Genomic DNA, 16,070 nt, shown 5'->3' on the forward strand with positions numbered 1-16,070 from the left:
AAGCAGTTCTCCTTGGCATTGGCAGTCAGAATTTGTCCTTTGTGCTTTTTGTATGAGTGGTAGCAAACGTCCTCACTCAGGGTCAGCTTCATGGTAGCAATCCTAATGCCCATCTCTTTCACCAAAGCCTAGACTCCCTTGTTTAGGGTTTCTGCCACCCTATTGTACGGTTACTGAATGAATTCTGGTATGTGGACACAGTTACAGCACCTGCTATGTCTCTTCCTGTTGGCCATGGCTTCATAGTCTCTGCTGCAGCTGTCCATGTCACATCTTAGACCCCTTACAATGTCCACAGAGCATTGAGCAGTAGTCATGACATTGGCATTTTGATATCTGCTGCAAATCATGATACAGGTAACTCTCTTCCTGTATTCAGATGGCTTCCAGTCCTCCATGTCAACTGACCTTTTTTCAACTACAACTTTAATCTTTATGCTTGAACACCCTGTATAGCTCATCTGCTTCAAAATCCAATATTAAAAAAAAAAAAAAGAATTATTTAATGTTCTCTTGAAGTTCATAAATTCTTAACTTGTATATACCCCTGGTTGCATTTTCATAACGCAAAACCTGCTCCTACTTGTTTGGACATAAACTCACAAGGAAGCATCTGATTGAGCATACGAAATGTTCAGTTGGTAGTCAACACCCATAGCTAACAGTTGCATACTGTTCTTCTCTTCCAGATTGTGAAAGCTCACCATAAAGTCTAATCTAAATACAGTAAAATTTTAAGACTTCATTTTTTATGGGCATATATGGGTTAAGAGGCCAATAATATACAATTCTTGCTGGTAGGAACAAAGTTTCTGAAGTGGATAGAGAAATTTGAAGGATTGCTTTGGTCCAATGGTAGAATGTCCATCATTTTAACATTACTGTCTCAAGTCCTCGTGCTCATCAAGCCAGCTACTCGGCTTCCATGGTGCATAAGTGACCAAGATCACAACATTCCCTCAGAGCAAAACACCAGTCCATCACAGTGATACTCATTTACAGCTGAGTGGGCTGGAGCAATGTGAAATGAAGTGTCTTGCTCAAGAACCCAATGCTTCACCCAGTCCAGGAATTGAAACCACAATCTTATGATCATGTGTACTACATCCTAATGTTGCAATAGTGCAGCTATTCAACCCTGTATAAATACAGTACAGTTTTTTTTTTTTTTAACAGTATCTTCAATTCTTTGTTCTTGAGGGCTCAGAAAATTTGCCAACATATGGTTTTTATTACTCAAGATGTTTTAACTCATACTGTTTCAGGATTGTGTTAAAACTTTTATTTTGTTTAGCTTTGATTATTATTGGGTTGTCAAATAAATTAGTTCATTTTTTCCCCATTCATTTTAATCCTGAGTTTTCATTAACTGTTTCCACAAATCAGTCAAATTATATATTCTTTTTCATCATTCATGAATTCTTGCCAGCATTCCACTAGTTTGTCAATGCTTTGATGGTTGAAATCACCAGATCTTGACTTGAAAAATTCATTGAGCCACATTTTCTGCTCCATGTTGTTGAACAAAATGCTACACAGACTGTTGACCAGTGACCAGAAAAGATGATAAACTGAAGGTGCTATACCAGGAGAATACAATGGGTGTAGAAATTCTTGAGATCTCCACTCACATTTTTGGTCTGATTGGCAACGTGGAAATGAGTGTTGTCATGTTGAAGAAGCATGCCATGTCAATGTTGACTGGTAGCGATATCACGAAAACATCCTATCCGCTAGGCTAATTCCCTAGTGGATTGGCATGGATCCTCATGGATGAGCTTGTCCAATTGATCTTCATTGAATTGAACTAGTTGACTATAATGCAGAGGGTCTGTGAGGTCAAATTCCTCTTTCTTGAAGTGTAAAAATCATTTCTGTGCAGTTCTTGCAGTAATAGTACCTTCTCAGTACAAATGCCTCAAACAGCTTTGGCAGTTTTGTAACCTTGATTGAAAGCAAAGAGAAGCAGATGTCAAAAATGTTAATTTTTGTTTTTTCTACTCTGTCATCATATGTCTGAAAAGAGATAAAATTTATTCAAATTTCAAAAACGATAAACAAAATCTGTAAAAGAAGAATAGAGCTACAAAAAGATACATAAAACATTATAATAAAGACTATTTTTCAATCAACATTGAAAAGGAACAAAAGGATTTATCTAACAACCCAATATATTTTTTTGGCTTCTCTTTGACTCTGTTCTTTGCAATTAAGGAGTAATTTTAATATAAGTAAAACTGTTCAATACTGATCAGTTGTTTTGCATTTTATCTCTGTCATCAACTCAGCTTGTGTCTGTCCTCCAGAAAGATAGGGTGGTGAAGCAAACTATCCCAAGCGCTCATTGTTTAAAGGTTCTGGAAATAGTTTCATCTCTTCACTGTTTCTTAATATTTTATCATCATCATCATCATCATCATCATCATCATCATCATCATCATCATCATATCAAAATCAAATATTCATTAAGTGAGCTTATAAAACACACACACACATGGCTAAATTACTAAATGATATTTGAACTTACTCAGATGTGAACTGGCAACACCTATAGATTGTTTTCAGCATCTTCACAGATGGTGAGGCGAAGTAAAGAAGTCATCTTCTGGAGACATGCTTGCAACAGTGTGGACTTTACTAAAATACTTCAATGGCCAAGTGATGGTATTAAGCAAGACAATGATTAATCCAATGATAGGAATGGTACCCTCGATAGGTTATCATGCAGCTATTATTTGTCAAATTTCACTCTTAAGGTTTTGGTCAATCCAGTGCTGTAGTACAAGGTGCTTGCCCAGGATGCTAGGCAGTGGGACTGAAACCAAAATCACCTCGTAGTAAAGCCAGGTTTTTAACCACACAGCAACACCAAATTTGAGATGCAACAATACTTAGAAATTTTCTGTTTTAAATTTAAAAAGAAATAATAAGATGGAAAAATTATACTTAAAAGTTCAGAATGATGTAATTATTCATTATTATTGTTATTGTTTAACCTCAGGGCTGCCTTAATTGTGTAGACTTGTAATCAAAAGGGTTCCAGCTTTGAATCTCCCACCTTTTAATCAATGTATTTGGGAGGGTCTACATTTACCAATGTGTCCTTTTTTTGTTACTGTTTGACCTTTGCCCTCTTCCTCACTATGGTATTGATTCAATGGAACTATAATCACAATATACCAGACAAGTTGCTTGACCATGTAAAAAGTTTGTTTGTTGGTATGACTCAGTTTAAATATTCAATTTTCAAACTGTCATTAATAAGAAAATTGACTGTGGCTATGTGGTAAGAAGTTTGCTTCCTAGCCACATGGTTCTAGGTACAGTTCCACAGTGTGGCACCTTCTGCAAGTGCCTTCTACTATAGCCCCAGGCCAACCAAAACCTTGTTAATGATTTGGTTGATGGAAACTGAAAGAAGCCTGTTTTGTGTGTGTCCAGTAACTTAACAGTTCAGCAAAAGTAACCAATAGAATAAGTCTCAGGCTTTAAAAATAATTTAAGTACAGGGATTGATTTGTTCAACTAAAACCCTTCAAAGTGGTGCCCCAGCATGGCTACAATCCAGTGACTGAAAGAAGTAAAAGATAAAAGATTCATAATCTCAATTCTGTTTTATCTTGTTGGGTTTTTTGGGGGGTTTTTTTAACAATTTTTTAAAGATTCTTTTTATTTTTTTCCAGCAATAACTACTGGTTTGTCAAATTCTTCAACATTAGCAGTTAATACCAATTCTTTATCAGTGAAGTTACCAGTTGGTGTACCTACTTCAGTGGAAGTTCCATCTCAAATTTCAACCACTCCTCAAGAAATGGTAACAGTTTATGACATAATCTTTTATTCTTTTTCAGAATGTTCCTCTGGATGTCTTATAACCAGGCATTCCGTTCATTAATTTAATTTTGTTTCTATTGTTGTTGTTGTTGTTCCTCATATAGGCTCTGATTGTGAGGATTTATGAGCAAAAACCTTCCGACCTTGACCATCATGTAATTTTTCCATATTTTTTTGTATATGTAGAACTACACTGTCCAATGAATCCTTCTTTAAAGCATAGCGTGTTGTTTGAGGGAGGTTTCTCTGTTATTTTTAGTAGTGTGAGTGATCACTTAGAGGCACCCGCTTTGGTAAGTTATCTTTTCTTTTGAAAAAAAAAAAAAAGGTGCAAACATGAAAATTGGCACATTGTGGGGGGACATAAGAGTAGATCAAGAATGAAATGGTTGGATAATACCCATGGTCTCAGTTGGGAATCCAGTTAGAAAGTGTAATGATGGTTTTTTTTCTGATAGGACCCTTTGAAAGAGATGCCTGAGGAATCTATTCCTACATGTGGCAAGAGACCTAGGAATAGACCAAGAATGAAACAGTCAGATAATAGTACCGCCGGGCGTTAAGGTCTTGGGTCCCAGGGGACATAGGATCAATTAACCAGTTTCTTTAGCATATAAGATCACAGCATTCCTTTTGAATAGCACTTTTTCATTCATTAAATTCACTCCACCCCCATCGCCCATTCCCCTGCCCTCGCTACCCCCCATACACTCTTGCATCCTCTACCCACTTGTATTCCTGGTTCTTCTCCCCGCATTCACTTCTTTTCACCTCATTACCTTTGAGTGCCCACACATACACCTCAGCACCTTCCTATTTCCTAAAACCTGTTCTGCTTAGATGCCTTCTCTCATACTTTACCCCCTCCCCCTCTATCTCCTTACATGGTAACTTCACTACTGCTGATGGTACAAAAAAAAAAAAGGCACTCAGAGGTTGGCATTAGGAAGTGCATCCAGTTGTAAAAACCAAAACTTGCTTTGGTGCACAATGCAGGTTTTGGACATTCAGATTCTGTCAAACCATTTAATTCATGCCAGTATGGAATATGTGTGTGTGTATGTGTGTATAAATTCCATCTGCTCATGGTGAGATGCATGTTTCTTGGACAAACTGAAGTGGGCAGGGGCCCAAAAAATGGTTGAGAAATACTCTTCTCACTCATGCTTGCATAGATTAAAAGACATAAAAATGAAACAATTTAATTGGAATAAATGACCGGGAATTATTGAGAAGTATTATTAGCTAGTGTTCAGTGGCAAACCAGAAGTAAAACTGATTAAGATGATTAGCTTAAAACTGATATTAACAGAGACACTAACCTTAAATTCAAAATAAAATAATATCAGGAATTCAAGGTAACTAGTAATGGTCTGCATTTTTTGGCTCATTTATTTGTTCTGGCCCTGGTTCATCCTATACAAGCGAAGGGGAAAATATTCATGTTAACAGTTAAAGAGTATTCATATTTTAGCTTAATGTTATGTGAGTGTGTCGCGAAGCAAAAAATTAGCTAAGATTCTCTCCATTCCACTCTAGTCAACTCTGATTGATCAAAACTGTGATCAAAGACATTTTTATTTATAACTATTCTTTTTTTTTTTTTTTTTTTAATGATAAGAGTTGGGATGTTACGGAAGTTTGGCTGCTATTTCTAGTAAGTCAAATAGAAGCTCGTTCATTGGCTTGTGTGTGTATATATATATATATATTTTTTGCTGGTATGGGATGAACCTGAACAAATAAATATGGATCTGTTGGATGGTTTTGTAGTCCATGGATTAAATTTTTCTGTTTGTAATGGTTTACACAGAGAAATCTATGATCGACCATATAATTTACTAAGAGCCATTTTCAACTATTTTCACAAGATAGCCACAAAATAGGTCCTCTTTACCTGAGTTTAGTTCAATATTGGTCCAAACAAAATATTTCTTATGTTCCTGTTAATGCGCATTAAATAGGTCACGGTAACATATTTTCTAAATTTTAATAATATTCTGAACAGTAAGGTATTTATTTTTGTCTCATTATATTTCAAGTTCAAGCTACCTTTTGAATTGACTTTTAGTGATTATGACTACTCACGGTGTCCCCATCAATGTCGGAAAAAGTTGGAATTTATATGTAACCCTTATAACAGTGAATGCTGCTGAAGGCACTCGAGGGTTAGATGGTGGTGTTAAAATGAACAAGAAAAAGTCTACCCTCTAAAAGCAAAAATTCCTTTAGATGGTTTCCAGCTATTAAATTTCAATCACTGGGCTTTTGTAAAACCGAGGCTGTTGTAGAAAAGTTTTAATCACGCAACCATGTCAGTGTTTGTATGAGAATCAAATCGATGCTTTGTATATATATTCTGGGTTATGTTGATGACAATGAGTATTATGAAAGCAACTAATTTCAGTTTATTGTCTCTCTCTCTTTCTCTTTCGGAGATTAATCATGGATATTAAAGGAGTGACTGAAATAAAAAGGAAAATATAAAGTACTAAAAAAACTGTTTGAAAGAAAAATAAATTTTGATATTTTTAATAGGTTTAATTCCATTCCAAAAACATGAACACCCAGAATTTGAAAAGAGCATTGTCTCTTCAAGTGCTGCTTCTTGTTGCACTTTCCTTGCATAGTTCCAGTGTCTGTTAGGGGCTCTAGAGAGAAAATGTTTCTTGGCAGAAGCCCACTGTGATTAAGAAAGGGCTTTTAATGGTGCAATACAGGTACCTCACTTGCTAGCATGCTCACTCAAATTACACCCTCACCATTTTAAAAAAGGAAAGGATACAGTTTAAATAAATTTTGATACAGTGTCTAAAAATAAGACTTGAGGGTAATACTTAGAACATTGTGGTCAGCGGAGTCTAATCATTCAAAGTTGACCTCAGATTAGACAAAAGCAAGGACCTTGCTGAGAATGGGCATCACAAAAGTTATTTGTAGGGGTTAGTTACAATAATGAGCCATTGTTTTCTCTTTTACCCCAACCCACTCCAAAAGCCATTTTTTTAAAGCCATTGAGCGAGGTCATTGCCAGTGCCACTGGACTGGTTCCCGTGCAAGTGGCACATAAAAAACACCTTTTTGAGTATGGCCGTTGCCAGACTGCCTGACTGGCACGTAAAAGCACCCACTACACTCTTGGAGTGGTTGACGTTAGGAAGGGCATCCAGCTGTAGAAACTCTGCCAAATCAGATTGGAGCCTGGTGTAGCCTTCTGGCTTGCCAGTCCTCAGTCAAATCGTCCAACCCATGGAAAGCGGACGTTAAACGATGATGATGATGATGATGATGATTGATCTTCCTGGTCTTAGAGGGCCTGCAAAAACCCAGAGCATTGCTCTTTCCTACTGAAAATAAAAGAAATAATAAAGTAACACTCTTGATGGAGTTGTTTTGTCTTCAGTTTCGCACATCAACAAAACTCCTAAATTCTTTCTTTTCTACCTATAAAAAAAAACCGGAAGAACCCCACTTTTCTGTTCACTTTAGCACCACCACTATTTGCTGGAGTTGAAGATGTTAGTAAAGTTAGTCTCAGGTAATGTATCTTAGAGCTAGCTGCTATTCTCATTGAGTTCTTCACTTTTTGTACTTCTACTGGGATTTATCCCAAAGTATGGAAACATCTTAAAGCATGTGCCATAATGAGTCCTCCTCCTCTTCCTCTCATCTTCTTCTAAAGCTGCTTTCCATGCGGCTTGACTGAGGACTGGCAAGCCTGGAGGCTGCACCAGACTCTGATCTGATCCTCTTTGAGTAAAAATGCAGAATTTATGAAATTACATTCTGAGTTTCTTTTATATTTCTCTGTACAGATTTCACTGATGAATACCAGTTCAACTACAACAGATACCTCTGCAACCACTTCTTCATCGGGGACCAAATTAGGTTCTTCTCCTCCGAATATTTCTACACTGTTTGATATTTCTTTATCTGACGTTTCTATGTGTAAGTATTATTGTTCTTAATGTTGGCATTGACATTATTGTGGTCAGAATTATAAGAGCATCAATATTTACATTCTGAGTTCAAATTCTACACAAGTTGACTTTGTCTTTCTCTCTCTCTCCCTATAACATCTATTTCATCTAACTACCACACCACCACCAATAAAAGCCATTATGTATTACATATGCATGACCACAAATATATCAAACATATTTGTTTATATGTATATATATGAAAATACCGGGTTTTTTGTTGATGCTGTTTTTTTTTGTTTGTTTTTTTAACAACACAAACATCTGTATGTACATCAATCAACATGTTGAAATGTAACTCCCTTTTTGGGACATTCTTCCCTGATTAAATTAACCAGTTTCAATATGAAAATTTAAATTAATTTAATTTCTGTAATTGAACTAATTGGATATGGAAACAGCTGTAGGACTGGAATTTCATTATCTGGATTTGAATGTCCTTGAATAAACTGATGTCTCCATGTCAATTTCTCCATTTTCTTCTTTTTCTCATTCATATATATATATATATATATATCAACAATTTCTGTGAGAGCGTAGTATGCATCCATCTCATCAGAAGATATCTCCTGTCAACTGATCCGAAACTTTTTAAGCCATATGGAGTTGAGTCAAACTGTTATTAAAAATTATATATATAATACAGTTTCCATCTACCAAGATCATTCACAAGACATTGGTAAGCCTAGGGCTATAGAAGAACAGACATTTTGAAGGTGGTGGTCAGTGGGATTGAACCTAAAACCATCTGACTGCAAAGTGAATTTCTTAACCACACAGCTACACCTACAAAAAATCTTAAACCTTTTGTAGACATTTGTCTTAAATTTGGTTTAAATGCACAAGTTTCCAATATCCACGTGGTTTAAAGTATCAGCAGAAGAACACCCAGGGGTCATGACCTGGATGTGGCTCAGCCCCCTTAGAAAACTTTAAGGTCTGAGACATTTGCTTGAGTGGGGTTTCTTCTCTGAAGACCTTTTGCTGTTCAGCTCTCTTTAGAGTTTCTTACCACAAATTTTGTCATAATGTAACTGATATTGCCAAATAATTCTTTGTTTTTGATAAGAAATTTGTATAATGACATCAATTGTAACTTATTTTACAGCCATGCTAGAAGGTTCTGAGGCAAAAGCGCCAACCACTGACAGTGGTTTGACTACACCTCCTTTGAGTACAGAATTTAGGAGCCAGACTAGTCCTTATTACAGTCCCTTTAAGTTCAACTCAGATAATAACTGGATTCTTGGAGAAGTAAGACATTTTATTATATTGATGATGAGGGTTTGAAATTATTCTTTTTCAAATAGTTTTTCATTCATACATATTCAAATTCAAAATTGTTTATTTGATCATAAATTATTTCAAAACATGATTTTTCTTTTACAGTTACAAAAGATATTTAAAATAAAAAAGAAATGTATTGGATTAAGGATCATAAATGAATGCCATTTAAAAATAACATTAAAATAATTTATTATTTCACTCAGTTCAATCTTGATTAAGCAAAACTTATATCCAAAGGGATTCCAGCTCTTGTCTTCTTTTTTTTTTTTTTCTAAGATAGTAGTGTGTGATTTGGGTACTATTTCTGGTTAAGCAATCCCATTGAGTAGAGGCGCATTGCTCAGTGGTTAGAGTGTTGAACTCATGATCATTAGATTGCGGTTTCAATTCCTGGACAGGGCAAGGCATTGTGTTCTTGAGCAAAACACTTCATTTCGTGTTGCTCCAGTCCACTCAGCTGGCAAAAATGAGTGATCCTGCACAGACAAGCATTCCATCCAGGGAGGAATTTGTATACACCAGAGAAACTGGGCAAACTGACTGTATGCTCCTTATGGAGTAATGTGGACTAACCAGTCCCATCAAGGTTTTTATATTGTTTCATCACATGTAGGAAGTTACTTTTCTGTTAATGATAGCACCAAAATATCAACTGATAATGTGGCCATCATATTATCAGTTACCATCTTGACTCGACCTCAGTTTTGTTTTAACTGGTGTTATTTGTGCTAAACTTATATACATTATATATTTATTCTTTTACTTGTTTCAGTCATTGGACTGTGGCAGGGCCTGAGGGGTTTTTGTCTGGATCCCATAAATTAATTGTGACTTTTTTCCTGAGTTTATTACAAGTCACTGTTTCTGCATATCTTTAAAAGACATAACAACAATTACTACTTTGGTCTTCAGCATTAAATTGGCATGGATTGTTTTTTTTTTTTTCCTGTTAGAATTTAGGGATTTCATCAGCGAGTACTTTCAAACTAATAATGCGTGAAATTACTCTTGCTTAGTCTTTCCTTCCCAAAATATTGGTGCTGTAGAAATCTCCTTCTCTTCATGTCTTTCCCACTGGTGTTGACTTACAAAGGTTTCAGAAGGTTAATGGCATCAGTCTCACAAGTCTAAGAGGGCCTGCAAAGGCCGTCGGCACTCTTTCTTAAGACTCAACATATAAAAGGGGGAGAATGACTTATAACCAACAATTTTTTTAATATAGGTTATTATGACCCATATTATTTCTAAATATATACTGCCACCGTTTCAATTAATTTTGAAAATGAAGAACAACTTAATAAAATAACTGCCATTATTTAACAGGTGTTTGGAACATAAATTTTGTTGGAAGTTTATAATAATTTAGATCAGTTTAAGATAGAAATCCCCTCTACATATTACCAACATTTTTTAATCAACTCTGAAGTGATGATAATTTGATTTCTGTAGAATTTTAATTTGTTTTGAAAGGGAATATTTATGTTCCATGGTATGAAAAAGTGTGTGTAACTATTTTGTTTATTTATTAATTTCTTGTCTTGACTTCACTTTTTTTTTTTTTTTTTTTTTCTTTCCATTTTCTCATTTTTTTCTTTGTGTTGCTAACCTGGTGTGAAAGTAATAAACAAAAAAAAAAGAATTTCAAGAAAATTTTATGAATACAATTGCAGCATGGAAGGTGTTTATAAACCATTTAAAATAACACACAAAAACCGTTAGATTCACTTCAACATTTAAATTTAATTTGTCAAAATATTTTCGTCGCTTTGAAACCGCGACCTGTTCACTGACAAAATTGTGTGCTGCAGAATGAATGATTTAACCCATTGTCTGTCCTGTTGAATCTCTGCATCATATATGATACACATTCCTAATTTTTTTTCAACCATAAGGGTTACTTGGGACTTATGAATGGAAAGCTTTATTAGAACATAGGGCTAACTAAAAGTCTGAAAACAACTATAGACATTTAAGGACAAACTTATTAAAAATGCTTTGGACAGGCAAAGGATTAAAATTAGTTTCATTGTTTTTTATTTGATATATTGAAAGAAAGCATAACTTCTTTTTTTTTTGTTTTCAATAATGTGTTATGGTTTTATGCAAAGCATGTTGCCATTTTGTAAAATGGAATTCAAAGTATTGTCTGATATTTCTTTCAAGGTTCTACATGGAGTATTATAAGAAATATTGTACTAATTAAGTTATCAATCAAAGGACATGTTCACCTGTAATTTAATTGGATTTTTTTCTTTCACAAAATTGAGAAGAAGCTTGGTCGGTTACATTTAACATAAACAAACCATGCATTAATAAATCTGTTGTTCTCTTCTGTTTTAAATACTTTTATTATGCTTGTAAATTTGTCTCATGTTTGCAATAAAACCTTCCTTAATGTGGTTTTCATTTTATCTCTTTTCAGATGAGTGATCTCTCTCTTGGCAGCCTTCTGAATGACTCACCGATTAAGAGGGTTTCTACTTCTGAAACTTTGCCAAATAACACTGTAAGCACCACCAGCAACAGCAACAGCAACCTTACACTTAATAGTTTGTTCAATGATTGGTCTCGAGATTCTTCAACATCAAGAATGGATGTAAGTATCTTTATCTATCTATCTCTCTCTCTCTCTTTTTTTTTTTTTTACTCCTATTATGAAAACACAAGAAACAGAATTGCAGAAGAAAGCAGTAGAAAGATGCATAGATCGAATTAAAATATATTTACATTGGAGATGTGCTATTTCGTTCTTGCAAATAGACATTAAGAAGAATGTTGCTTTAAACCTTTCTTTCTTTTTTTTTTCTTTTTTTTGCCAATTAATTAGAAATTAATTTTTATTTTTGTTAAGAGAAATAGGAAAAAGGTTTAAAGGAATTAATGCCTTTATTAATGACAATAGGGGTTTCTTTTTTTCATTTAATGAATGGACCACACTAGTATGTATTAAGCATGTGATTCTGCTTGACAATGAAATTGGGAAATTTGCTGGAGCTTCTCATGCCTTGGAGAATTGCAAATTGGCTTATTGAAGAGAGCTTCTAAGCAGTTGTTTGACACATGAGGAATAACAGCCAAATCTTCCTCAAATCATATCCAGCTGGGTTTTAAATTTTGAATGACATATTGCATAATGTAACTGAACTGGAACATGTTTGAACCTGGGGCCTTTGGTTTGATCAGGATTGACCTGGGGCTGAACAACAACAATCATTAGCTTCTAATTAAAAGTGTTTGGGGTAAATAAGAGGAGAATCTACTAGTTTGAACGTCAACTTTCCATGCTGGCAAGGGTTGAATGGTTTGACATGGAGCTGTTCAAACACCAATTGTCTGTTGTGACATGGTTTCTATGACTGGATGCTCTTCCTGATGCCAACCACTTAACAAAGTGTGCTTTTTTATGTAGCACTGGCACCTGCAAAGGACAAGCCCGTATGTGTGGAAGACAGCGATTTCACTTAGCTTGACGTGTCTTGTCAAGTACAGCAGATCACCACATTTCCAAATCCCTTGTCATTTTCTCAGCAAGGCCTAGCATCTGAAGATCCTTTTTCACTACTTTGTCCTATGTTTATCTGGTTCTACCCCTTCCACAGGTACCCTCCACAATTAGAACTCGGTACTTCTTTACATAGCTGTCCTCATCCATATGCATCACATGGCTAAACCAGCACAGTCTTCTCTCTTGCACACATCACCTGATGCCTCTTATATCCAGTTTTCCTCTTAAATCATTTACACTCTGTTGTGTGTGCACACTGATATTACCCATCCAGAAGAGCATGCTAAATTCATTTCTTTCAATCCTTCACAAGTCCTCTGTAGTCAAAGCCCATGTTTCACTGCCATGTAACATAGCTTCATATACACAGGCATCATACAACCTGCCTTTCACTTTGAGGGAGAAACTCTTAGTTACCAACAAAGATAGAAACTCTCTGAATTTTGCCCAGCCTGTTCTTATTCTAGCAAATACACTTTCAGAACTTCCTCCACCACTGCTAACTTGGTCTTCTAGATAACAAAAGCTAACTACAACATCTAACGATCCTCCACCCCACCCCTAAGCATTTGAGGGAGTCTGTGCATTTAACAAATAATGTTTTCTGACAGCAAGACAGCAACAAAATACTTGTGTTGAATTTCAAACTGGTTTTTAAGCTGTTAATCTAATATTTTGTGAACTTGGTCGTTTCACTTCTTGCCTCTACTCTACATTGATTGAAGGATGAGCTTATCCAAGTCAGTGGGAGATTGAGCAACTTAAATATTGAAACTGAATATCTGAATTACTGATTAACTTTATCATGATTGCTGCCAGTTACTGCTGCTTTTAATGTCCTTTTTTCCGTGTTTCCATGGGCCAAACAGCACTTGTTGGAGCAAATTTTCTACAATCAAGAGCCTTTTGCACCTGCTTCCAACGAAGGTAATATTTCCCCATGGTCAGCTGTTTCCAAAGAAAATTAGAAACGAACAACACCACTTCTTTGACTGTGGTCCTCGTTTACAGTCATCACACAATGTTATGACAAGTGGTCCCAGACACACGCATGCACAGCAGCTTTTTTTAATTTCCATCTAATCCACTCACAAAGCTCTGATACCACACAATGGGACTGAAGCTCTAACTACATATTTGGGAAGTGGAACTTCTTAAACACGAAGCCATAAAAAATTAATTCAATTGATGCCGCTACAAAAAAAATAGACTTTTACTGAGACATTTTCGATAGTGAATTTTATTAGTTTGTCAACCAAAGATTGGTGAGGAAAACAAAAAGTTTTTGCTTTAGTAATGATGGACCAAATGAAATGAGGACACAGACTGTAGTTGACTTAGAATAGCCATCAAAATTTTGTGTTTATTTACATTCCAAACACCAGCTTAATAATGATGTATAATTCAGGAGAAATATGTTAACAAAAGGGTTATATAGGGGAACTTCACTGCTCTAAATGTGTAATTAATAAGTATTTCAGCAGCTTTGTATATCAGAGGTGAAGTCTTTCATCAACCAGGAAGTGGATATATTTCTTAATTGTGAAAATTATAGTAATATAAGTTAAAACAGTAGTCATTTTATCCTTCAAACTATTCATTAGTCGTGGATGTAGAATTCTTAAAATCTTCTTCATCATCATTATTTAACATCTGTTTTCCATGCATTGAGTGGTTCAACAGGAACTGATGAGCCAGAGGAGCATGCCTATGGCTTCTACAGCTGGGTTCTTTTCCTTAGGCCAACCACTTTTACAGAGTGTACTGGGTGCTCTTTTAAATGCCAACCATTTCACAAAGTGTGGAGGCTCCTATTTCAGGTCCAGTAATTTTGGCTAGAGTATTGTTGAATGGCAGTGAGTTTAAGTTTTCAGTTAGTGGTTATATAATTATGTTGATGATTGTATGTTTGTGAATGGGGTTTATTCATCATCATCGTTTAACGTCCGCTTTCCATGCTAGCATGGGTTGGACGATTTGACTGAGGACTGGTGAACCAGAAGGCTACACCAAGCTCCAATCTGATTTGGCAGAGTTTCTACAGCTGGATGCCCTTCCTAATGCCAACCACTCCGAGAGTGTAGTGGGTGCTTTTACGTGTCACCAGCACGAGGGCCAGTCAGGCGGTACTGGCAACGGCCACGCTCAAAATGGTGTATTTTATGTGCCACCTGCACAGGAGCCAGTCCAGCGGTACTGGCAATGATCTCGCTCAAATGTCTTTACACGTGCCAGGAAGGCGATGCTGGGTACAGGTGCCATCACGATTTCGCTTTCGCTTGCCCCAACAGGTCTTCGCAAGCTAAGTTTCGTGTCCAATGAAGGAGACAATGTCGGCATGGGTGCCAGTCGTCAAATTTAGTTGCCAAGATCACCAAGTAACTCACAATACAAAGCGCCCCCACTCCAACTCAACTAAAGAGATGTAGGATTATGAGCTAAAAATTGTAGACTTCTCCCCACCAGATTAGATTTCCATTTCATATTCTCTCACATTTATTTATGTTGTATGTTATATTTAATATCTTACAGTTGGATACCACGTTACAGATGATTATGAATGAAAACAGTATGGACTATGTGAGCAAATTTGCTGAACTTGCTGAAAAAGTTGCTGCGTCCGATGCATCTGCTGCTGGAACAACTCAAGCTGCCGCAGCTATGGTGTCTGCTAGGAACTCTTCCACTGAGGAAGAGAACACTGGTCTACAACAAATCAGGACGTTACCATGGAAACTTTGAAACTATCAAAAAAAACAAAAAAAAATTTTTTTTTTTTAAATTTAAAAATATAAGGCAGCTCATGACACGTGTGTGCAAACACAACTTGTTATCATTGACACAAATGCATACACATCCCCACACCTTGTTTGTGTGTGTGTATATATATATATATATTTATATATATATATATATATATATATATATATATATACGCACATACATACACACACATATATATATACATATATATATATCCAACCCATGCTAGCATGGAAAGCGGACGTTAAATATTCTCAGTTAATCATATAACAGAAAAAGAAGCACGCTCTAAAAGTTAGAGCAGTAATGTAGTTACATGAAGTTAAATATATATCCAGTCATAATGACCAATGGTTTCGCACCCATAAAGCGCTTTATAGACAATGCATCAGACTCCAATGGCCCTGGGCATATAAGTGAGGTCATTAGAGTCTAATGTATCTTCTGTAAAGCTAAGCACTTTGTGGATGCAAAAACATTGATCACTCTATGACCATATATATATATTTAACTTCATGTAAATATTTGTATATGTATATATATATATGTATGTATATACATATGTGTGTATATACATATGTGTGTGTATATGTATGTATACATAATAATCATCAACTTCCTCTTAAATTTATCTTCACACATTCATGCACATGTGGTTTTGATTAGCAAAAAGTATACTATCTTTTCTTGAGGGAAATTTT

The 16,070-nt window shown here is 35.7% G+C and overlaps 1 protein-coding gene across 1 annotated transcript in view; it reads left to right on the forward strand.

The window, feature by feature from the left end:
* The window catches only part of LOC106875862 (uncharacterized), a 46,477-nt gene extending 31,064 nt beyond the window's left edge, over positions 1-15,413 (forward strand). The window contains exons 14-18 of the mRNA XM_089365466.1: positions 3,684-3,814; positions 7,650-7,782; positions 8,923-9,068; positions 11,524-11,697; positions 15,139-15,413. Coding sequence (XP_089221592.1) covers positions 3,684-3,814; positions 7,650-7,782; positions 8,923-9,068; positions 11,524-11,697; positions 15,139-15,348 — 794 coding nt within the window. The 3' untranslated portion in view covers positions 15,349-15,413. The remainder of the gene's footprint in view (positions 1-3,683; positions 3,815-7,649; positions 7,783-8,922; positions 9,069-11,523; positions 11,698-15,138) is intronic.
* The last annotated feature ends 657 nt before the right edge of the window (positions 15,414-16,070 follow it).

The sequence above is a fragment of the Octopus bimaculoides genome, chromosome Z (genome assembly GCF_046866305.1).
Source record: "Octopus bimaculoides isolate indiv1 chromosome Z, ASM4686630v1, whole genome shotgun sequence".
NCBI classification, from domain to species: Eukaryota; Metazoa; Mollusca; class Cephalopoda; order Octopoda; family Octopodidae; genus Octopus; species Octopus bimaculoides.